Here is a 24001-nt window from a genome sequence, read left to right as displayed (position 1 = left end):
AAGATGTAAGATACTAAGTTCGAAAACATAATGGAGAGTGAACATAGGACGAAGTTTCGCATATATATATATATATAGTCTGGATTGTGTGTTTTAAGGTTATCCATATGGGCTTGTTGGTGCAGCTGACTTCTCTTGATCACTTGTTGATCATGACACGGTGAATGTTAGATTGTTCCGTTGTTTTAGATTAATCCTTGAGCACTTTTTATTTTGTCGATATTATGTTAGTTAATGCTATCATAAAGATTTCTTTCTTTTTTTTTCTAGATTGACGATGACTCGTTGAATTCTAAATTGTTTTGTCGTTTTAAAACTTTTAGCATACTTTTTATTTTGTCGATTATATATCTGTTAATGCTACCGTAAAGATTTTTGTATATCGGTGATAAGTTGGTTAATACTAAATTGCTTTGTCTTTTTTAAATTCCTTTTGCGTGCTTTTTATTTTGTTGATTTTATGTCGGTTAATGCTGACAGAAAGATTGTTATTATTTCTTCTGTATTGATGATGACTTGGTGAATGTTAGATTATTTTGTCATTTTCAAGTTGGCTAATGCTAATGTAAAGAGTTATCTTGTTTCTTCTAGATTGATGATGACTTGGTGGATGTTAGATTGTTTTTGTTTTTAGATTTTTTTACGTATTTTTTATTTTGTCTAATGTTAGTTTAAAGAGTTTTCTTACTTCTTCTAGATTGATGGTGTTTGCTGAATGCTACTTTGTTTTGTCATTTGTAGATTCCTTGTGCACTTTTTATGTTGTCGCTTTTATGTTAGTTAATGTTAATGTAAAGAGTTTTCATGTTTCTTCTAGATTGATGATGACTTGGTGAATGTTGGATTGTTTTGTCGTTTTTAGATTCCTCGTGCACTTGTTATTTTTTTGATTTTATGTGTGTTAATGCTAGTGTAAAGAGTTTTCTTGTTTGTTCTAAATTGACAATGACTTGATAAATGCTAGATTGTTTCGTAATTTTTAGATTTTTCAGGCGCTTCTTGCTTTGTTGCTTTTAGATCCATTTAATGCTATCATAAAAGAGTTTTTTTTTTTTTTTTTTTTATAATGTCGATCGTTTATAGTAGTTTTAATGTCTATATCTTTTAAGTGTCAGCACCATGCTGATTAATTTTGAACGCTTAGATCAAACATGTGAAAGAATTAACGGTTGAGATTCATCATGGTAATAATGTAATTTTATATTCGTAATCATCTGTTATAACTTATATATGTAATATGTAAAGAAATGGTGTTGTATTGCCAACGCATCAGTTGCTATTTAGGAATATAATTATTGCTTTCCTAGTGCATGTTTGGTGCTGTTAGTTGATGTAAGATAACCTTTTATTTATTAATTTATTTATTTTTATCTTCCAAGTTTGTTTTTATTTTATGACGTAAGAGTTGTTTCTCTTATTCTTTTGTAGGTGAGTTTTGATTGGGTGATCTAAATTTTTATAGGCTCTGGTTACTTGTAAAAGTTTACCCCCTAGTGTTACTATTTTAATTTTTATTTTTTTTTTAAAATATCAAATTTAAATATTTAATTTTTATTTATTTTATTACACTAAAATCTAATTTATATCGCATCAATACATATTTATATACTCGAATGTATCCGGCTGAACCTAATATCTTGGAAATTAGAGCCGACAAAGCAAATCACACATCGATAAAAGAGGAGGAAGAAGACAGGGCTTTTGGAAATCATGGACACATGGTCGTATTTATCTATCTGGAAACGAGAGCGTACGACAGCTCCCTCTAACTGCTGCTTTAATTTTATTATGCACATTTGATGGTTAGATCAGATGGAATTTAACTAACTTGTGCTTTAATTTGATAGAATCAAAGTGTTGCTTCTCAAAAGTCAAGATATATAATTAGTTGCTGCTGACAACAAATTGAACTAATTATATTAATGTAATACTGAATTTGAATTTAATTATTGCTTTTCATATATATACACGTTTAGTTTAATTTGTGCCTTACTGATAAACATAATTAAGTTGTTTGTTGATTAGAAACTAAATTATTGCTTTCATTGTAATTATATATATATATATATTGTATTACTGTGGTGGTAAATGTTTCGATCAAAATTTAATACTTTTTTTTTTTATATAAAAATCACATAAATACTATAAAATTAAATTTCAAAAATGACAAAAGAAAAAAACACACACACAAACCAAGCAAACTCATAATAAAATTTTATCAACATTTAAAATTCATTCATGATAAAAATGAAATAATTTGAACGACTGTTCTAATAAAAAATATTCTCTCACGAGACTAGTAAAATAATACTCTCTTTTCCAAAAAAAATTGTTCACATTACCGTAAATATGCTATTTTTTAAAAATGTATAATTAGTAAATAATTAAGAAATTTATTAGTAAAAATAATTATTATTAAAGTTTATAATTATTTTCTAAAAAAAAAAATAATGTAAGACTGACAAAAAATTAAAAAATAAAAATAAAAATGAACATTTTAGTGGAAAAGAGTGACTAGAGTTAATTGCAATCTAGAAAGAATTAGGAGGAAACAACATATATACTTATTAACCTCAAAAGTGCATACAAAAATTGAAAGATGTGTGAATGAATGATTAACTTCAAATCGGCCAAAATTGTTGTTATTATCTCTAATAGATTGAGGGTTAAAAGTAGTAGTAGTTGTTACAATACATATAATAAAGTGATGGGGGAGGGGACCAAAAATTCTATCTAATGCTGCTTCCATTGTTAAATCTTGACCGTCTCAGCTAGCTTATCTATATATATATAAATAAATTTGGCCAAGATCAACAAAAGGAAGAAGATGAATCTTATATATATATAGCTTATTAATTCAATGGACTGCTGCTAGCTACTTACCGTGGATTATATGATTCTAGTTAAGCAGTAGCTTCCTTGAGGTATGCGATTAGATCCGAACGCTCCTGAGGCTTCTTTAATCCAGGGAACACCATCTTCGTTCCAGGTATGTACTGTGATTATATATATATATATATATGTGCATATCAATATATAATGGATCATGAGGCGAGGGATAGAACAATGTTTAGCAGAAATGGTGATGAATTGTGCGTACCTTCTTGGGGTTAAGCAAGTACTCGTAAAGTGTATTCTCTCCCCAGGTCACGGCCATGCTCTTGTTGGCAGCTGAGTATGAATAGCCAGGGGTTGTTCCGGATTGTCTTCCGAAAAGTCCATTCAGGTTGGGACCTGCGTAGATTGCAAAGCAACAACAACAGTGTGGTTGTCACATCGAATCAATCATCGCTTGTTAGATGGATGCATGGCAGAGATCTACGAGAATGTAATATTGGAAGGAGCGATCATGTCATGTTGTGATATACTATTATGAGCTCATCCGTTGAGATGAATGCACGAATCAATTGTTGCAGAACGTGGATTGTATGTATGCAAGGTCGATTGTGAACAGTAACGTCAAACAACAAACAGAGCGCAAGTAGATTCGATTGCAGATTGAATCTAGAAATCTAACAACCGAAATTCAATCCGTCCGATACCTAACATGGAAAAGAAACAGAAAATCGAAATTCAATCAGTCCGATACCTAACATGGAACAAAAACAGTCAATCCGTCCGATGGCTAACATGAAACAAAAACAGAAAACCGAAATTCAATCCGTCCGATACCGTCAAAAGCTCATCGTGAATCCAAATTCAATATCAAAATCACGTTAGGAACACGCGAACAGGACGAAACATCACTTTCAGAAAAAAAAAAAAAAAAAAAAAGGATCGAAGAGTCCAGCAATCAAACACATTACGCATGGCAAAACGAATTGAAGGAAAATCAAAACCTTGCTTATGGCCGGCGCCTTTCTCGACGGTGTGGCACTGCGCACACTTAGTCTTAAAGATCTTCTCGCCGGATTTGGTATCGCCGGCCGGAGCTTCGCTGAACGTGGCCATTGAATCCGAGGATGCTGGAAAGAATGTGCGGAAATGCTCGCAAACGATTCGGTAACAAGAAGGGAACGCAACCAAAGGGTTATAAATAAATACCAAGAAGGAAGCTTCTAGAAGATATGCAAAACAGAGCGCTTTTCCGTTGGGACTCATGGCGGCGAGGAGCAACAGGAACTTGCCTTCCATTAAAACCGCGCCACGTGTCACTTCTCCATCGACCATTTGACCCGTGCATTTCAAAATAATATTTAATCAAACATATATATATTTTTAATAATTTAATACTTACTTCGTTTTGTAATAGATCTAACAAATAATAACATTTTATTAAATAGGAGTGTGTAAGAAATTTTAGTATTTTTGTATAAAATAAGTGTATATGTAATAATATATTTATAATTTAGATAAAAGTTAAAAGGTGTTTTGATATTAATGTATTGATTATTTTTTTTAAATAAAAAAAATACTTTGAAATTGAACGAAAAAAATTGTAAAAATTGTATTTTGAATTGAGGAGGAGAAAATATATTTATAAATTAAGGGTATAATTTGAAGAAGCTTGTACAATCTCTACATCGTGTATCTTTTCCTAAATTGCTAAGAAACCGGGTTTAGATGAACCGCGCTACAACCGGGCAACTTACTGAACCGGCGGCCGGCCATCTTCCTCCTAACCCACCATGCATCGTCCCACCGCCGCGCTCCGGCGTAAATTCCGGCCAAAAGAGTGTCGCCGCCACCGTCGCCGGACATAATCTCCGCCATCCGACGGGCAATCCGCTCGCCCATCTCGACATTTTCGTAACTCCGGCAAGCGCTAAGCAAGGATCCGTAAAGCGGAGCAACAAACTCCCGGTCTTTCTCGCGGACTCGGCTTATCAACCTCTCGGCCTCCTCCAACATTCCGGCCCGTCCGAGAAGATCGATAAGGCACCCGTAATGCTCGACTTTTGGCTCGACGTTAAACACCTCCGTCATCGAAGCGAAATGCCGTCGCCCCTCGTCCAACATCCCGCCGTGGGTGCAAGCGGTAAGCACGCCGACAAATGTGATCTCATCGGGACGCACCCCGGCCTGCATCATTTCGGAGAACAATTCCAACGCCTCGAGCGCGCTCCCGTTCATCGCCATCGCGCAGATCACGGAAGTCCACGCCGCAGTGTCCTTGTTGCTCAACCGACGGAAAATCTGCAACGACATCTCCACGCAGCCGCATTTCGCGTACATCTCGATCAAGGCAGTCCCGACCACGGCGTCGACGGGGATCCGATTTTCCGACAAGTACGCGTGAACCCATTTACCCTGCTCGAGCGCGCCTAGCTGCGCGCACCCGGTGAGCAAAGCAACCAACGTGTATTTATCCGGCTCGACGCCGTCGATCTGCATTCGTCGAAACAATTCCATCGCCTCTTCAACTTGATTGAACTGCACGTACCCATTGATCATCGCTGTCCATAGAACACGATCCCGACCCGTGACCAGACTTTTTTCGAACAACGCTCTCGCCTCGTCCAAACGGCCGCGGCTCGCGTACGCCGACACCATACTAGTCCAACAAATTACATTCTTTTCAACAATGCTATCGAATATCCGGCGCGCGACGTCCAAGCAGCCACATTTGGCGTACATATCCAACAAAGAATTCTCGATCCTCGGCGTGAGCCCCAACCGTGCGGCGACATATGAATGAATCTCGCGGCCGAGGTCCAAGCTCTGCAGCGCCGTGCAAGCCGACAGCGTGGTCACCACCGTCGCCTCGTCGGGTAGCTCGTTCGACTCCATTTTCATCCTCTCGTAAGCGGCGACAGCTTCGTCGAACCTGCGGCATTTGACAAACGCAGAGATCAACACATTCCAGGAAACTAAGTCCTTTTGGGGAATTTCGTCGAACACCTTACGAGCATACTGCAACTCCCCCAATTCTCCGTACATATCCAGAGCAGAATTGCAGACATAGCAATCGTACAGAGCGCCAGCCTTGAATGCGAAGCCATGGATCCTCTCTCCGAGGTGAGAATCTTTCAATTTCCCGACCGCCTTGAAGACGAAAGGGTATGTGTAATTATCCGGCCACAATCCGGCGGCGAGCAATTCGTCGAACAGGTTGAGGGCGCTTCTCCAATTGGCGGATCTCGCACGCGCCTTGATTAGAAGATTGTAGATGACCAAAGTGGGGCGATGGACGCCGGAAAAAACCTTGTCGGCGTAAGGTAAGTCGGCGGCGGCAATGAGCTTGTGTAGGACGTCGATGTTGCAGTGGAGGCCGTGGGAGAAGAGCTGGGCGTGGATTTGGTGGAGATGAGGCATCCATTTGCAGGCCTTGAGGAGGTCTATGAAGGCCTTCTTTGAGAGGGGGAAGATGGGAGGAGTCGGCCATGGATGTAGAGCTCGTTTGCGCACAACCATTATGGACTCACTCTATTGTACGGTTCGTCCTAAAATTTCAAATGAAAGATACAAATTGATAGGGGATATTATTTTGTTACGATATTTTGAATAAAATCATCTTCTATATATATATATACTTCCCTCAATCTTTTTTGCGTTATTTGATATTTACACGTAAAAATTTTTGTTATAAAATGACAAATTTTATTATTAATTTTGTATATAGAAAAGAAAATGAGTAAATAAAGTAAAGGTAAAATAGTAAATTTTGTGTATAAAAATAAAAAATAAAAGACAATAATTATTTGACATTCAAAATAGGAAAGTAAGATGTTAGTTTGTGCGTGGATGGAGTATAATTTTATTATGATTTTATTTTGGATCAATTGAATGACAAATTAAGTATTATTTTCGTCTCATTTAAATTGTGCATGGAATTTTAGATATTGTATAATTAGTAAATGACTATAAAATATAATTAGTAAAAATAATTATGATTTAATACAAATAATTATAAATTAAGATTAAAATAACTAAATAATCTAATTAAAATAAAAAAATTATAACTTAACAATTTTAAAATGTAATTAAATTTTCATATGAAAGAAAATGACAAGGCATGGCCGCCGCGGCTGCGCATTCTCCCGTCTATTGGGACTGGGCCAACTCAACGGATTTGTTTTTGGATATTTTTCAAAAGGCCTCATACTAGTGGAGTTCACTATGGACTTATAAGGTGTGAAATTTTTCTTCACAGCTTCCGATGTGGGACTTGGGTTTGCACCCCAACAATCCTCCCCTCAAACCAAGGACCAACCGATGGACCTTCCCTGTCCACCTTGTGCCGCCTATTACAAAGGGACCTGCTGCCTGACCACCTCAATCGGGACCGACCCAACACCGCCAGGAGACTTTCGACACAAGGCACATCCGCAGGTCACGAGGGCGAGCCCACCACCACAACCAATGCCCAATGCCACCCAGTCCACTTCACCATCTAACCGGGCTCTGATACCACTGTTGGGTTTTGGATATTCTCCAAAAGACCTCATACTAGTGGAGTTCACTTGGGACTTATAAGGTGTGAAATTTTTCTTCACAGCTTCCGATGTGGGACTTGGGTTTGCACCCCAATAATCCTCCCCTCAAACCAAGGACCAACCAATGGACCTTCCTTGTTCACCTTGTGCCGCCTATTACAAAAGGACCCACTTCCTGACCACCTCAATCGGGACCGACTCAACACCGCCAGAAAACTTTCGACACAAGGCACATCCGCAGGTCACGAGGGCGAGCCCACCACCACAACCAATGCCCAATGCCACCCAGTCCACTTCACCATCTAACTGGGCTCTGATACCACTGTTGGGACTGGGTCAACTCAACACTACTGGGTCAACTCAACACTAGTATGATATTGTCCGCTTGGGACTGAGCCCGCACGAATTTGTTTTTGGATATTCTCCAAAAGGCCTCATACTAGTGGAGTTCACTTGGGACTTATAAGGTGTGAAATTTTTCTTCACAGCTTCCGATGTGGGACTTGGGTTTGCACCCCAACAATGAGCCCGCACGGATTTGTTTTTGGATATTCTCCAAAAGGCCTCGTACTAGTGGAGTTCACTTGGGACTTATAAGGTGTGAAATTTTTCTTCACAGCTTCCGATGTGGGACTTGGGTTTGCACCCCAACACTGTCATCTCTTTCAAGCAAACAACGCAAGTCTCTATAGGGGGACCCGACATCTCCACGCGCCTCAACGTCTCTATCGACGACTATTTTGCCGGAACCATCCCGGCACCACCCTCCACCACCACCCACGACGGGCAGAAACTCATCTTCACCTGACAAACTATAGTGTGTCATTATCATAGGACATCGAACCTTAACGGTATTTTATACTGAACCATTCTTGAACAGCTTAATTGCCCTACTAGCTTTTACCAACGCAAAAACGACTGCCACCCGACGGTGGCGGTCTCCGAGGTCCCAATGGCGGAGCTGATCGCCGATGATTTTTGTGGATTCTTTACGGCTGAATATTTGATCGTTCTTGAGCTTCGCGTAGGCCACCATTTGCCCTAAATATCTTGATCGGGCGAACGACTCGTCGTCCACATTGCGCCCGATTCTATATAATAATTTTTTGATTCTGACATGGTTGACGGTTCGAAGATCTTGCGGTGTTGATCGATTGTTGAAATTGAAATTGAGAAAGAATTTTGATCTAGAATGTAGATATATACTCCCTTCGTCCCAATACAATAGTCTTGTTTTTTTTGTTCGTCCCAAAACAGAACTCTTATTTCCATAAATAATCATATCACCAGGTTAAACCTAATACCATATCCAACAAGTCAAGTCAAATATGAACAATGACGAACCATTTGTAGCAGGTGATCTGGAAGCGTGGGAATTTGAACCCGTCACCTCACCTCATGGTCACGAATCCACACCACCACCGCGCTATTCTTACGGGATATGATAAAGATGTTCTGAATTATTGTGCTCTCATAATATTTAAAAATTTTAAAATTATATATATTATAATAATAATTTATATATATTCTAAATAAAAAACAAATAATTTATAATATTTAAATTATATCTTAGCATATTTTTACCAAACTAATTCAATTCTTCATCCAAATCACTTAAAAATCTCAACAAAATGTATTTATCCATACTAAACACTCTAAAAATACCTTCAAATAAATATCTTAAAAATACCTTCAAATAAATATCTTATAAACAATAATATTTATATGTATGCATGTGTTGTTATAAGTAGGGTGTGTTTGGTTGAGGGATTTGTTTGGATTTCCACTGTTCATCATATTTTTTTTCCCCAAAAACATCAAATCAAACACTTATTTTTTATTTTTTATATTATACTAAAAATTAATTTTACCTTCAAAACATCACATCAACACCTATTTATATCACATCATACAATTATTCAAATTCAAAATTTTTACTATTCAAATCCCAACTCAAAATCTAAACCCTCAAACAAACACACCCTAAATTGGTTTGACTATCTCTATTCTAAGTACCTTTATTTTTTTTTTAACTTCATAAATCCTTTTCTTGAAACATTTGAAAGAATTCATTCAAAGAATTACTATGAATTTGAAGAAAAAATAAAATAAATTAACTCTATTTATTAGTACTTTTATTTTTATATTTTCAGATATTTTGGCATCATTTTTAATTTGGTTTTTAATACTACTTTAAATTTGAATGTTTTATGTTAATCAGTGTTGCAAAATTGTCTACTATCATCTTCTCAAACAACGCTGCAGTGTTTATACATGTTCAGAAATTTCTGGGAACACGGTTGTTCCCTTGAAATTTCAATAGGAGACCAAAATTAATAATTTTTTAATTTTTTTTTTACTAATTTTGATAATTATTTTTGAATTGGTCACATTGTAAAAAATGAATTTAATTGCAACTATTATTGATTTTTGCTCAATATTTATAGAAAATTATTTTACTTAAAACACAGAAAGTGAACAAACCTTAAAAGCTATATTTATTTGAGATTTTTTCAAAAAGTTATATAGTCCACCTCAAACGTCGTACCATTCTTCAAACTCAATCCAACTTCACAACACAAAAGTGTCATAGTGTTGGTAAGGGATAGTTCGATGCCGTGAGGATGAACTAATTATATATTCAGATTCTGACGCCTCCAGATCCACCTACTACACATAATTCGTAACTTGCAGAATATTAAGTTCGGCAAGCTAGAAATTTACCCAGAGTACACTCAATGATTTAGTATGGTATGCTATTCAGACTAGCAATTATTCAAATCTCATTAATGAGATTTCTCGGCCAATTCTGTCACTCAAGCCGCAACTTCACGGCTGACCATCCCACATACTACAAACAAAGATAAATCCTCAAACCCCCGACGCCTCAGGTCACCCTGCCACACATGGTTCACCTAATGTGACTTGTTTGTCGAAACTAATTTGCAGAGTATTAAGTTCGATGGAAGATTTAGCCGGTACGTACTTTAGGGTAGTAACTAAGGTTCCCACGTTATCCAAAAAAAAAAAAAAGAGATAAATCCTCAAAGCCCAACAAAATCATACAAATCAAAAAACAAGCATCATCTTCATAAAGCTGTAAATTTTGTTACACGCAACTCAAACTAATTAAGGCATAGTGCCACCAAAATAAAATAAGGTGGGTGACATCGACATTGACATATATATCTATATATATAGCAAGCAACAATTGAACCTCAGCACCCAAATTAGCAATCACTACTAACAAGTTAAAATTCTTTACACAGTTTTGAAAATTTTACCCCAAAAATGATGTCCGCGCCGTCTGCAGTATTAGGCTCCACGACCTTGTGCCCTCCCAACCATAGGCCAGCCAAGAAGGCCAGGCGAACCAGGCGGGGAAAATTGCTGACTAGGATCAAAGAGGCTCAGTTCCACGAACCCTGCTTCCGAGCCTTCGTCTTTTTCCCTTGTCCTAAACGAAATCGATCCACATTTTTCTGAAGCAGCTGAGTTTCTCCCCGGACTAGTCACCAGACTGCCTTCAAGAGTGCTCTGGTTGGCGATCAATGAGATGGTGTCATTATACTCGTCGATCATTGCCCTCCCGGCTTCTATATCTCTTTGAAGACTTCTCAGAGATAAGGAATCTGCAATAGGAAGGTAGACGAGCATGCAGATGCCCACACTCGCACAACATAAAAGGGAAAGAAAAGCCAGGAACGATATGGCGTCAAACACAAGTCTTTCGGGATTGGGTAGGACAGATAAGCCGAGCAGAAGAACTCTCAGAGGCAAGAAACTAGATACGGAGAAGATCAATGTGTACACCCTTTTCTGCAAGCCCTTATTGATGACCAAGTGAACTATTTGCCTTCCGAGCCAGAACAAGTACGCCGTTAGAAAAGTTGCAAAGAGGCCTAAAACAATGGTGCTCAACAGGGGGTAGGTGCAGAGGGCGATGTTTTCAGTCGTCTTTGGAGAAGAAGCTGCTGTAATGAAATACGAGGGTAGTTTCGGATTGTGGTCCTTCTTGTACCTCGGTCCAATCAAGATTACAACGAGCTGAAGTATGATCATGGGGAAGCAATACAGGAGAACGAAACCAGCTGTTTTCATGTTCCACTTCCGACTTAATGTTCCTGAGCTCTGTAAAGATGCGCGGAGAAGAAAAATCAGCGTAAGGAACAGGCATGGCTCGGCAAATCCCAGGTTCGATACAATGTAGCCTTTGCAAACATTTTCTTGCCATTGCAAAGTGAGAGCATCCAAGACTCGACCCTTTCGTCTCAGCAGGTTCAACCGAATAATTTCACCGATGCCCCACCAGACAGCAAAGAATATAAGTGTAATTCTTATAACCCAAGGGCCACTGAAGTAATTTAGCTGAGCAAAACCTTGACCACGGATCCGACAGCGGAAGTAAAATGAATATATGATGCAAGACAGACCAAGAAGGATCAATAGTGCAACAAGAGAAATTGTTGCCACACCAAGTGCATCAGCAACAAACCGTGTCAGGGGCATCACCCAAGGCACAGATTCCACGCATGCTCTCGGCCCGCATGGACACAATAAAATCTTCTATTCGGTCAGCACTTCCCTATTGACTCCAGAAGAATCGGATGCACTAGTTAATAAAATCTTCCCCGCGAAAATAGTAATGGGAGCACAAATTACTCAAACCCCATTGATTTGATCAACTTGCTACCGATAAGAACTTGTTCTAATTTTTAAATATCCTTCCAGATCAAGCACCTAGCCAAACTGCAAAAAAAGGAAGAGGTTACAATATATTAACTTGAAGCTAACATACCGAGCGATGTAATAAATTAAGGTAGAACGTTAATCCAAATTATGGAAATGTAGAATATAGTTCATGATTTTTTCTTTTATAGCAAAACTTCACCACCCCTGAATATAGCAAAATGGATAGGGCAAATTGGCCAAAAACACGATTCATAATATATATAAAGGAACCAATGCACGACACATGGCCGCAACATATACGTAACATTCGTTCGGTCAGCAATAACCAAGACACCACATGTACAATAATAATATGATGCCATCATTCTCCAAAAGCATTGGATACCACCAACATAAATCCACCCAATCCGGAAGTTCCAATTTAAGGCATTACATGTCAAATTGAGATTCTATAATCTGATGCATTCCACATGGCGACATAAAAAGTTAAAAAGTTTTTCGAAAGCATGATAACATTGTCATCTAGCATTTGAATTATGCAACACACGAAAACTACAAATAAAAGAAAGCAAGGCAATAGAATTGAACACTCCTAAAATGTAGAATTTTAAATATGTAACTGGTTTTTAATATCCTTCAATTGCAGGTACCACAAAAAAAAAGATTACTTACTGGAAAGAAAATGACAGGAACTACAACATCTGAGAACTGATACGTGCAGCCCACCTAAAAACCTCCAATAGCTTTCATATTCTTAATATATATAGCAACTTCCTCAGAAAATGTTATACCAACAACCGTAGGACATGGCTAACCACATGTTGTATATCAGAACTTGATCTACTTTGTAAAATTCTCAATAATGAAATCAAAAAGCTGGAAGAAACTGATAATATTCAAAAGGACCCAATTCTAAATCAGAATATCACACAATTAGCAAGTCCGTGTCTGACAATATGATTGCAACCGCCTACAGAAACATATGCACACCAACAAGAATAAAGCATTTCATATTCAAGCAAGAAAAGACGAAGTAAAGAATTTCTTAGTAGTTTTATCTAAAAAATCTTTCCAAATCCATGAATAACAAAAGCAAGGAGCCACTTACAAACTGGAAAGCTCCGGACTGATTAACTACATAGTTAAAAGGATAAATCACAAAAACTACAAATTTGTAACATGCACGACAATTTCCCCAAAAACACGCAGAAAAATTAGCAGCAAAAACAGGCAACTAAGAAAAATAAATAAATAAATAACGAAAAACACCACAAAAGCAGGCCACAATCAAAGCAAGCCTAACATACCAGCAACTCCATCTCAGGCGAAGCTACCGAGGACTCAAAAACTCCAAAACCAGCATTTACAATAAAAAATAAAATAAAATGACGAAAATGATGCTCACCGCTTCCGAATCAGCGATCCGGCGAGATGCGTCGGTGAATCCGAGTTCCCTCACAAAATGCCAAACCAAACCCTAGAGAGAGAGAGAGGAGATAACACAAGCAACGCAGGCAAATGAGGTATTCATCTTCGTAGTGAGAGAAAGGAAAAGGAAACACAACAAAGGGTGGAGAGTAGTCTTCAGAGAGAGAGAGAGAGAGAGAGAGAGACTTCGTTGTTGACAGCCTGTCGCCAGCTAATAAATCCAGGAATTAAAATGATAAAAAATAATTAATTTGTAAATAATAATAATACCTGCCCTCTACCGTCGGTTTTCTTTTTTCTATATATACTGCTTATTTTTCTCCCAATGGTGTTTTGGTAATTACATGTGGAAATGAGGTGATTTTGTCCGCTCTGTGGACAGCTGGCACGTGATACGCACGATGTGGAGGTCCCGAACTGTCCAGCTGGCTTCCCGATTTTGGCGGTCGTTTTACCTTGAATATTCTTTCCGCGTCTTGTGTTTTACAGGACGCTGCACTCTCGGCTTTAATCACTTGTACCTTGTGCTCGATGTACAAGCACTTGCGAGCATTGCATGGTTTCTTCTTTCTACTGTTTTTATTTTGTAAGATAAAATTATAATTTTAAAATATTTTTTATTTTTAATAAAAAATTAAGTTTATCATTTTTAGAAAAATGTGCTTCTTTTTTTTTTTACATCGTTTTTACATTTTGTATTATACAATATTAATATAGATATTTTTTTATTTTATACTTACGTATTAATATAATATTAATATTTAAATAATTTCATACTTATTTAGGGATGAAAGCAATACTATTTTTACAATTTTTCTTATTATAAAAAATAAAAATCTATTAGGTTTATTAAATTCACAAATTTAACAATAAAATAATAAAATTCGGGCAAAAGCTCGAGCTTAATTTATATATTATGATATTAAATTCTGAAGTTATTACAAGAATATGAGAAAAGTAAATGGAGCGGAAAATTAAAGTGGTAATTTCCAAAAAAAAAATATATATGTAAATAAAAATGTGAAATTTTTTTTAGGTGTTAGATATTTAAAGATAGTTGATATGAACGATTAAACTTGATTATTCCGATCAAGGGGGTCGTGGGAGAAGTCATGCAACGGTTTTTTCTCATTAGTCATCATAGGCCGATTGAGTTAAAATCGGTTATTTCAAAAACATATCAAAATTGACTTTGAACCATCATTAGTCATAATAAGCCGATTCGGTTAACCACTAACCTAGTCAATATTTGCTTATGAAATTTGACACACTTTGGTGAAATTCAGCAAAAGCTCGAACTTAATATTTACATCATGAAACTGAAAATTTAAACTATTATAAGAATAAGAGAAAAGTAAATGATGCAGAAATTTAAAATAGGATCCCTATGAAATTTGTGTGATTGAAGTTGTCGAAATTTTCTTATGTGTTAAGTATTTAAAGGTAGTTGATGTGAACAGTTAAAATCAATTATTTTAGTGTTATAGGGCCGTGGGAGAAATCGAGCAACGTTTTTTTTTTCATCAATCATCATAGGCCGATTGAATTAAAATCAATAATTCCATAAACGTATCAAAACTGACTTTGAATCATCATTAGTCATTATAAGCCAATTCGGTGAACCCCGAACCTGGTCAACATTTGCTTATGAATTTTGACACGAGTGGATGAAATTAAGGCAAAGCTCAACTTTAATTTTTATATCACGAGACTAAGATTTATAAACTTATTATGAGGATGTGAAACAAATAAACGGTACAAAATTTTTAAATAGTGATCCCCAAGAAATTTGTGTGTGGTTGAAGATGTCGAATTTTTTTTAAATGCTAGGTATCAAAAGGTAGTTGATGTGAATGGTTAAAATTAGTTATTCTGATCACGGTGATTATGGGAAAAATCGTACAGTGATTTTTTTATTTTTATTTTTATCATAAGTCATCATAGGCTAATTCGGTTAAATTTTGATGCAAGTTAGCAGTTTTGGTCTGACCTATTGCACTGGATTGAGCTAAAGCTAAAAGCCGATTTTGGGTTTGTAACAAACATATTCATACATAATAAATGGAGCATATGTTAAAACACAAAATATCAGCCCAAAACCAAAAATCCAAACAAACATATTCATTGGGGTGTGTTTGTCCGGAGGATTTGATTTTAAATACATTATTTATTTTATTTTTTTATCTAAAAAAAACATCAAATTAAATAACTATTTTTTATTTTTTATATTATATTAAAAATCACAAAATTTAGAAGATGTTTAGGCTTTAGATTATAAAAATTAAGTTTGAGCTTTAGCTCAAATTTTACTATTTTATTGTTAGGTTTGTATTTAGCAATATAATAATAAGATTAATAAATAATATATGGGTAAATTGATTTTTATTTTTATTTTTTTTCGTGTAACTGAATTTTTTTAATATATCATTTGAGTCTTGTAACTGAAGCCAATTCCAAATGAAAAATTTTCGCACTTTTAGTTCTTCGGTGCCGGAGATGTCTACGTGGTACCCACATGACTTTTCGACAACTGGCATATAAGTGAATTTTTTTAATTTTTTCAAATTTTAAGTTTTAAATTTTTAATTTTTTTTAATATATAAATATTCAGTCTATTCATCAGTATTTTTCGATGGAACAATTTTTCATAAATATTATTAAACAATACAAATATACACACATTAATATAATATATATTATCAACTAATAAAAAATTAATAATTCAACACAAAATATTATTTTTTATATTATCAACGTAATTCAATTCACGTACTATACACAAAAAAATCAGTTCATTTAAAAATGCAGGTGTACAGACTAATTATTTGAAACTAATTAATTTCATTAATCTACATATAATAATTATATTTTATTAGTGTATTATTATATCAAATCAATTTCAGATTCTAATAAATTGTATAGTATACATGTGATTAAATTTGACAAAATAATATTATTCCCTATAATTACTCAAAACATTTTATTTTTTTTCTGTATTAATTTCACTATTCATATAAAATGATTATATATGATATTTTGTACTAAGGGTGTGTTTGTTTGGAAGATTTGGAAAGACTTTCACTATTCACACAATTTTTTTTTTCAAAAATATCAAATTAAACATATATTTTTTATTTTTATATTATACTAAAAATTAATTTTATATTCAAAACATCACATCAGTACTTATTTATATCACATCATATCACTATTTCAATTCAATTTTTTTACTATTCAAATTCCAATAAAAAATCCAAACATTCGAACAAACACACCCTAAAAGTATCTAATATTATAAGCTTAAAGTAAATTAAAATAAATAAGCACATAATGTTTTTAAAGTGGAGAAAAAATAATACCTATTTTTCGTCAGGTCAATTTTATATCCGTTCCTTATAAAATATAAATGAGTATATTTTTATTAAGACGTATAAATATTGAATAACGATAATTTCTTGTTTAAGTAAAAAGTAAAAATACGTATATGTATGATTGTTTTCGGTCTCAATACACTAGTCTTATTTACCATTTTGTCCGTCTCAAAATAATAGTCTCATTTCTATAATAACTATATCACCATAAAATTATCTATTCTTTTTTTTATTACACAATTTTCATTAGTTTTTACACTAATATACTCACGGGACAAAAAAAACTCATTTATCATTACTTTTTACTAACTACCAATATAATATCAATATTTATGGCCAACACAATAAAATTATGTTTTTGGGACGAAGGGAGTATTAGTTATTAAATATAATGAAAATATCATAGTAAAATATTTATTTTATTATTTTGTGGACGTCTCATAATATATATATATAAGAGAAAATGTGTAAGAATTTTGATTTTTTTTTTTATATATTTATAATTTAAATAAAAATTAAAGATAATTTGATATTAGTATATAATTACTTCTAAAATTAAAAAAAAACATATTATAAGATAAGATCGACAAAAATAATAAAAATGCATTTTGAATTGGAACTATAACGAGGAAATACACTTTTAAAATTAGAAAAATCCACAATATATATCTATTAATTATTTATATACAATTTTAAAATTAGAAAATTCACAATATATATCCATTAATTAATTATTTATAATTTAATCTAATTATATTTTAATTTAATTTAATAAATGAATTCCCCCTTAATCAATTCGAAGGACGCATAAGAGAAAGCAGCCAGAGCTTGCTTGGGTTGGGTGTCAAGTACCTTTTCAACCCAAGACCTACTGCCAAGGGAAAGAATTTCGACCTCCCAGTCACCATGAGCTCCGATTAGTAAGAGATTACTCGCCTAGATTTCGATTTTGATTTGAATGCGAACTTATTGGTTCCTGATTGTTGTTTTCTGAGACGATTTTTTGTTTTTGCCTTTTTGTGCAGCGATTATTTGTTCAAGCTTCTTTTAATCGGGGACTCGTCTGTCGGAAAATCCTGTCTCCTTCTCAGATTCGCGGTACGTTCGCTTTACTTGCTCCATTGATCTGTTTTATGTTTTGGTTGCCAGCGGTTTTGTTGTGGAAAACGTGGATGTCGAGCGAGTTGCGAATTAGGTTTTTGTTCTTATGTGTTTTTTTGGAATCACTGATATGTGGCCGATTGCCGCAGGATGATTCGTATGTGGACAGTTATATCAGCACCATTGGAGTTGATTTTGTAAGTACTAATTTTTTTTTGGCTTTGTGATTTGTTCGAGCTGTTTTTATTGGTGTTTGGTTGATTTAGTTTGTTGGATGGTTATCAAAGTTTTTATTGGATGTTTACATGGCTGTGTGCCATCCATGTTTATTGCAGAAAATAAGGACGGTGGAGCTCGATGGGAAGACTATCAAACTCCAAATTGTGAGTTGACGTAGTTACAAACCACTCTGTTTATGCAACTGGACAAAAATGGTTTTTGATGATAAGAGGGTTTTCAAGATTGAATTTCTTGTAGACTATATATAGTAGTATTGTTTAATTTTTTTTAAAAATCTGCCTATATTTCCCTGTGTTGATGATAAATAGTTTGTTTGTTTGGAAGTTTGGATTTTGAATAGTAAAATTTTGAATTGGAATAATTGTTTGATGTGTTATAAATAGATGTTGGTGTTATGGTTTTAATGTAAAATTGGTTTTTAATATAATATATATAAAACGAGGTGTTTTATGTGATGTTTTTGAGGGAATTTTTTTTAGGAATAGTGGAAATCTTGTAAAATCTCCCAAACAAACACATTATAGTTTTCTCAGAAAGAAACACTGTTTCCGGATGAATAGATGCAGGTTGTGTGATCCCTGTACTATGTATTAGTGAGGCATAGACTTCGGCAATGTGGGTGTAGGAAAAATATTTATAAGGTTACATTTATAGGTAAGCCAGCTGAAGACAACTTTATGTTTCATATGATGCAATGATTTCGAAACAACCAACTGCCAATTTAATACAATGAAAGTGTGAAGGAATACATATTGATATCATGTCTCTTCGGTAGCTCCTAGTTTCATTTTCCGACTTATTGCTCTTTCCTTTTTCACATTTCAAGTGGGACACTGCCGGTCAAGAGCGGTTCCGGACTATTACTAGCAGTTACTATCGTGGTGCTCATGGAATCATTGTAAGAAAAGTCTTGATTTATTTGTTCTGGTATTACTCGTCTCCATCTTTTGCGTCTGGTACGGTGTCATTTATTACTTGTTGTAGCTTCCTTCTTCCAAGTAACGATATATTAGTGTTTGATTTGAAATAATGTCAATGTGAAAACTGACTAAAGAAGTTTAATGTACTCGTTTTGTGAGGTCCATTTCTGTATCCGGAATCCTGTTTTATCTGCTTTCATTTTTATGGTTGATTTATCTTAAATGCTACTCCATGGATTTTTATCTTGATCGGTTATGTGCTAACATCACAAGTTTACGGCTTTCTTTTGCCAATGTGTCTTCTATTCAGTTACTACCTACCTTAGTTTCTGGTTTTGTTATAGATTTTTTCTCTCAAAACTTCCTAGTTTATGGTTGTAGTCCACTATCTGCACTAGCTGCTGAACTTTCATGAATCAGATTAAAGACAAACCTTATATTAAATTTTCTTAGTTTTGGAAACTGCTCAATATCATTTTGCGACATGTTTCGTCATAGGTGCAGTTTTCTGACATGTTTTGATTGTTATAGATTGTGTATGATGTCACTGAGATGGAGAGCTTCAACAATGTCAAGCAGTGGCTTAATGAGATTGATAGATATGCCAATGACAGTGTTTGCAAGCTTTTGGTCGGGAACAAATGCGATCTAGTTGAGGAGAAGGTCGTGGACACACAAACAGCTAAGGTGAATGATTTTTGTCACTTTCAATTATTATTCTCGGTATCCAACATTAAATGAAGCTTCACGGTTCAGTTTCTGACATATCCCCAATTGTTATTACAGCAGCCGATAGTCATGTCGTAACTAATACGCATAAACTGGATTTCATTGATCAAGTTTTGTTCATGCTTGAATGGATGCCACATTTGCATGTTACATGTTTCACTTTGACATAATACATAAAGGGTTTTACATATCCTCAGAAATTTAAACATTTAACGTCAGAATGGGCACATATTTCGACTTTTTGGTAGTATTGACTATGCTCTCTACCTTTAAAATGGTCACAAGCAACCTTTTCTTCCCTATTTTCTGGCATAAATGCTCTTGAAATATATATATATATATAGATGTGATGATCATTCACATCAGGCTGTATTGGATTGAGATTGAGCTTACTCTGAGCAATCTTGCAGGCATTTGCCGACGAGCAAGGGATTCCCTTCCTCGAGACTAGTGCAAAAGACGCAATCAATGTGGAGCAAGCTTTCTTGACTATGGCTGGTGAGATCAAGAAAAAGTAAGTCTTTTTTCGTATCTAGGTTGTGTGTTTATACACAATCTGTTCTCCTTAAAGATATAGAATCCCCACACACTCAATATATATTGTTTAATTCACTATTCAAATGGAATTCCTGTTTCCTGCCATTGTTTAGCACGAATTCACCGATACAATTGAAGAATAACATTTGACTGTGTGATGTAACGTATACTTTATATAATACTTTGTAAAACTTATGCCGCAATTGCACATACAGGATGGGTAACCAGCCAACGTCAAACAGGAGCTCAGGCAGCACAGTTCAGATTAAGGGACAGCCCATCGAGCAGAAGAGTAACTGCTGCAGTTAGGTCAGCATGTTTATGTCTACTATTTAGCAGAATTGTAAAAAAAGATAGCAAATTGCATCTACCGGAATATCTTTTCGGTGTTCCCTAACTTGATATTCCTGTCGGCCCTTAATGTTGTTAACTTGTGCACTACTGCATCCTGCGCCTTTGTGCATGTTTCGTAGAAACCTATCTTTTATCTTATGTTGAACTACCTTCAGTAGTGTGTAATTACTGAAGTACATCATGTGTCTTGCTTTCCTTTTCTTCGCATAAAAATGTGCTGCTTTTATGGCTAGATGAGTCGTGCTTTGAGGTCTAATGCATCGTAACGATCGTGCTAGAGTCTAGACTGTAGAAATTGTTGTAATTTCGATAGGGTAATGTCATATTTATATTATGTAATAGATCAAGTCTAAACTCCGATAAAGTTCAAACTTGAAAATAAGATACCTACTATAATAGCATCTCGCGGTAAGATTTAAACATATTTAGTATAGCCAAAGTAATATCTTATCATGTTATTCGAACATAGAAAGCATAAATAAAACAGAAACAAGTTAAAGTTGATCGTCGAGCAGCGTATGTACCTTCGACTCACTGCTCTTCGAGAAATGGATAGTCAGTGTACCCGACTATGGGGTCCGAGGTATAAAACGTGCTCCTATTGTACTTGTTAAGAGGAGCATCCAGTGCGTACCGTTTAGGCAAGTCTGGATTAGCCAAGAATAGGCGTCCGTAAGTGATTAAGTCCGCGTAGCTATCAGCAATGGCTCTATTTCCTTTACTCCGGTTGTAACCACCTGCAGCAAGGAATGTGTTCTTGAATGCCTTCCTCATGGGGAGGAGTTCGTGTGGAACATTATCCTCATGGCCTGGAGGCGGGTCTGAATCACCAACCGACCTCGGCTCGATCACATGGAGGTAGAGAATGTTGAACTTATTAAGTGCATTGGCCATGTAGACGCCTAGGCCGTGTGGATCTGAGTCGACTGACTCCATGAAATCGGTGAAGGGCGATAGTCTTATCCCGACTCTATGAGCTCCGATTTCATCGCAGATTGCTTCCACGATTTCTAGCGCAAAGCGCGCCCGGTTTTCTAAGCTTCCACCGTATTCATCAGTCCTGTTGTTGACTTGATCTTTCAGGAACTGCTCAATTAAGTAGCCGTTTGCTGCATGTACCTCCACCCCATCGAATCCTGCAGTCGGGAAAAAAAATGAGTAGGGTGATTCGAGGATTTTTGCAGGATGGATAGTTGGATGCACCTGCTTTGATGGCATTCCGAGCAGCTTGTCTGTAATCGTTGACAATGCCCGGGATTTCGTCTGTCCGTAGGCGTCTAGGTGGAGACCAGTCCGTTCCGTAGAGTCCCGGGGTGTTGCCTTTGTCTGTTGACGAGATTGGTGCCTGGCCATTCGGCTGGAAACCTGATCATCGTTATTCAATCTCAATCAAACACGGGATTGGATTGTTAAATGATCAATTCATCTTAAAAGTTAAGTTTAAAGGAATGTACCGTAAGTAGAGACACGGCCAACGTGCCACAGTTGAAGGAAGAATATTCCGCCCTTACGATGAACTGCATCGACAATCGGCTTCCATGCCGCCACTTGCTCCTCCGTCCAAACTCCGGGCGTGTCGGGGTACCTAAATGTTGATGGATTATGATCATGGAGGTCTATAAAGCAGGGTGAAGGATGAGGCGGCTGATTGGAACTTAACCATACCCCTGTGCGGTGTCGGATACGCCGGTGGCCTCTGCGATGAGAAGACCGCCTTCTGTAGCTCTTTGAGAGTAGTAGACAGCCGCGTGAGGCTGCGGAATGTTGTTTTTGGAACGGCATCGAGTCAATGGTGCCAAAACAATTCTGCGCAGATACTCAAGTTAAGGATTCGCAATCAAAATTCAAATCGAGGCTACAATGGAATACTCTGAGCAGATGCTCATGGCGTAATCGATTCTCCTGTCTAAATACTAAGATTAGTCTGCGCAGATGCTCATGGCGTAAACGATTCTCATATCAAAATCCTCTGTATCGATTCGATTGTCCTATCAGAATTTAATGCGAGACTACAAGGATTACTCTGAGCAGATGCTCATGGCGCAATCGATTCTCAATCAAAACTCAAATCGAGACTATCTGCGCAGTTATTAATGAACTCGCCGATACTCAAATTGAAATTCAAAGTGAGAGTACAGCGGATTACTCAAAGATGTTCATGAACTCACCGACACTCGAATTGAAATTGAATGCGAGACTAAATCAGATCACTCTACGAAGATGCTCATGGACTTACCGATACTCAAATCGAAATTCAAAGCGAGACAATGGATTGAGTACTACGAGCACTCACTCACTCACTCGTTGGTTGCAAAAATGGAATCAGATCGATGCAGAAATCCTCAAATCAATAAACTCAACAGAGACAATAACAGGAGAGAAAGAGGTACCTGTGAGAGAGATGGAATTCCCCCATTTTGTAGGGAGTGAGGAGCGGAATAGAGCCAGAGGTACCCCTGCTGTTCTCCATGGTAGCCGACATAGCTCAAACTCCGAACCAGATCCTCGCCGCGCTCTGTTACTCCGTACGACGACAACGACACTAACAATCTGGATTTCGGAAGCAATGCCATTACTACTGCTTCACTGCGCCTATATATACAGCAAATCTGTGGTAAAATCCAAACGAATTGACGCCGATATTTTGTCTTCAATGGAAAGTGGGGCCGAGGAACAGGAGAGATAGATAGAGACAGAAATGGCTGGTTTTGCTCCCCTACAGACTGAATTTCCGTCCACGTGAAAGCCGTTTATTTATAATTTCTGTGAAGTTATGAAAAGAGGAGAGAATTAGATAATTAAGAAGATTGAAGACGATGATAATAAATTGGGTTAAGTTATAATGGGTCAATTTTTTTTGCTGTTATATTTTATTTGGTTGATTTAGGTTTATTTTTTTTGGACCAGCCTATTAGGTTGTCAGAGTTTGTTAAAGGTAGATTCTTTGTATATATCTGTCTTCTTCTTCTTCCTTGGTTAATCAACTGTAAAATATACAATAGTTGTATTTTTATTTTCTAGAATTTCTACTTTGACTTTTTATATCGGATCGTATAGCCGGCAAATGACATCATCATCTACCATGTTGATCGATTATCAACCAATCACTCGGGGTGTGTTTAGTCGGCGGTTTGAATTTTAATTTAGAATTCGAATACTAAAAAATTTAAATTTGAATAATTATATAATGTGATATAAATAAGTATTAATACGTATTTTTTGATAATTTGGAAAAATTTTAGTTTCAATTTGA

The 24001-nt window shown here is 36.0% G+C and overlaps 5 protein-coding genes across 8 annotated transcripts; 1 reads left to right on the top strand and 4 right to left on the bottom strand.

Annotated features, from left to right (window-relative positions):
* Positions 1-2637: 2637 nt before the first annotated feature.
* LOC127262550 (cytochrome c-like) lies at positions 2638-4162 on the bottom strand. Of its 3 annotated transcripts, none has more exons than XM_051291282.1 (4): positions 4045-4094; positions 3840-3965; positions 3101-3234; positions 2638-2996 (listed from the first exon to the last, which is right to left on the bottom strand). In XM_051291282.1, the coding sequence occupies exons 2-4, from the start codon at positions 3949-3951 to the stop codon at positions 2904-2906; spliced, it is 339 nt and encodes a 112-aa protein (XP_051147239.1). In that variant the 5' UTR covers positions 3952-3965; positions 4045-4094; the 3' UTR covers positions 2638-2903. The 3 variants fall into 3 exon arrangements, with proteins under 3 accessions (XP_051147239.1, XP_051147237.1, XP_051147238.1); XM_051291281.1 differs by having other exon boundaries at positions 2655-2780; positions 2884-2996; positions 3840-4162; XM_051291280.1 differs by having other exon boundaries at positions 3840-4162.
* A 301-nt stretch (positions 4163-4463) lies between these two features.
* On the bottom strand, positions 4464-6546 carry LOC127262014 (pentatricopeptide repeat-containing protein At1g31430). The gene has a single exon (XM_051290482.1). The coding sequence runs from the start codon at positions 6352-6354 to the stop codon at positions 4546-4548; it is 1809 nt and encodes a 602-aa protein (XP_051146439.1). The 5' UTR covers positions 6355-6546; the 3' UTR covers positions 4464-4545.
* A 3895-nt stretch (positions 6547-10441) lies between these two features.
* Positions 10442-13665, bottom strand: LOC127262375 (uncharacterized). Its single transcript, XM_051291026.1, has 2 exons — positions 13474-13665; positions 10442-12125 (listed from the first exon to the last, which is right to left on the bottom strand). Exon 2 carries the CDS (start codon positions 11883-11885, stop codon positions 10692-10694), a length of 1194 nt encoding a protein of 397 aa, XP_051146983.1. The 5' UTR covers positions 11886-12125; positions 13474-13665; the 3' UTR covers positions 10442-10691.
* Positions 13666-17657: 3992 nt separating this feature from the next.
* LOC127262216 (ras-related protein RABD1) lies at positions 17658-20886 on the top strand. Of its 2 annotated transcripts, XM_051290802.1 has the most exons (8): positions 17658-17787; positions 17893-17965; positions 18118-18165; positions 18304-18351; positions 19035-19106; positions 19660-19815; positions 20268-20371; positions 20610-20886. In XM_051290802.1, exons 1-8 carry the CDS (start codon positions 17774-17776, stop codon positions 20701-20703), a joined length of 609 nt encoding a protein of 202 aa, XP_051146759.1. In that variant the 5' UTR covers positions 17658-17773; the 3' UTR covers positions 20704-20886. The 2 variants fall into 2 exon arrangements, with proteins under 2 accessions (XP_051146759.1, XP_051146760.1); XM_051290803.1 differs by lacking the exon at positions 19035-19106.
* Positions 20887-21157: 271 nt separating this feature from the next.
* LOC127262215 (putative 12-oxophytodienoate reductase 11) lies at positions 21158-23327 on the bottom strand. The gene is made up of 5 exons (XM_051290801.1): positions 23139-23327; positions 22414-22554; positions 22203-22333; positions 21952-22113; positions 21158-21884 (listed from the first exon to the last, which is right to left on the bottom strand). Exons 1-5 carry the CDS (start codon positions 23228-23230, stop codon positions 21280-21282), a joined length of 1131 nt encoding a protein of 376 aa, XP_051146758.1. The 5' UTR covers positions 23231-23327; the 3' UTR covers positions 21158-21279.
* Positions 23328-24001: the final 674 nt, after the last annotated feature.

The sequence above is a fragment of the Andrographis paniculata genome, unplaced genomic scaffold, assembly GCF_009805555.1.
Source record: "Andrographis paniculata isolate CXL003 unplaced genomic scaffold, ASM980555v1 Contig65END, whole genome shotgun sequence".
NCBI classification, from domain to species: Eukaryota; Viridiplantae; Streptophyta; class Magnoliopsida; order Lamiales; family Acanthaceae; genus Andrographis; species Andrographis paniculata.
Note: the sequence above shows the minus strand (reverse complement) of the source record. Positions and strands in the feature narration are given on the sequence as shown.

What these genes read in the sequence shown, in the direction of transcription:
- LOC127262375 (XM_051291026.1), bottom strand. Translation starts at nt 11,885, where the DNA reads ATGCCCCTGACACGGTTTGTTGCTGATGCACTTGGTGTGGCAACAATT.
- LOC127262215 (XM_051290801.1), bottom strand. Translation starts at nt 23,230, where the DNA reads ATGTCGGCTACCATGGAGAACAGCAGGGGTACCTCTGGCTCTATTCCG. An exon ending in GTATCCGACACCGCACAGGG is followed by an intron (nt 22,334 to 22,413) that starts GTATGGTTAAGT and finishes ATCAACATTTAG; the next exon opens with GTACCCCGACACGCCCGGAG. An exon ending in TCGGAATGCCATCAAAGCAG is followed by an intron (nt 21,885 to 21,951) that starts GTGCATCCAACT and finishes TCCCGACTGCAG; the next exon opens with GATTCGATGGGGTGGAGGTA.
- LOC127262014 (XM_051290482.1), bottom strand. Translation starts at nt 6,354, where the DNA reads ATGGTTGTGCGCAAACGAGCTCTACATCCATGGCCGACTCCTCCCATC.
- LOC127262216 (XM_051290802.1), top strand. An exon ending in GTGGTGCTCATGGAATCATT is followed by an intron (nt 19,107 to 19,659) that starts GTAAGAAAAGTC and finishes TGATTGTTATAG; the next exon opens with ATTGTGTATGATGTCACTGA. An exon ending in TGGACACACAAACAGCTAAG is followed by an intron (nt 19,816 to 20,267) that starts GTGAATGATTTT and finishes GCAATCTTGCAG; the next exon opens with GCATTTGCCGACGAGCAAGG.
- LOC127262550 (XM_051291280.1), bottom strand. Translation starts at nt 4,134, where the DNA reads ATGGAAGGCAAGTTCCTGTTGCTCCTCGCCGCCATGAGTCCCAACGGA. An exon ending in AGGCGCCGGCCATAAGCAAG is followed by an intron (nt 3,235 to 3,839) that starts GTTTTGATTTTC and finishes CAATCTACGCAG; the next exon opens with GTCCCAACCTGAATGGACTT. An exon ending in ACTTGCTTAACCCCAAGAAG is followed by an intron (nt 2,997 to 3,100) that starts GTACGCACAATT and finishes ATATAATCACAG; the next exon opens with TACATACCTGGAACGAAGAT.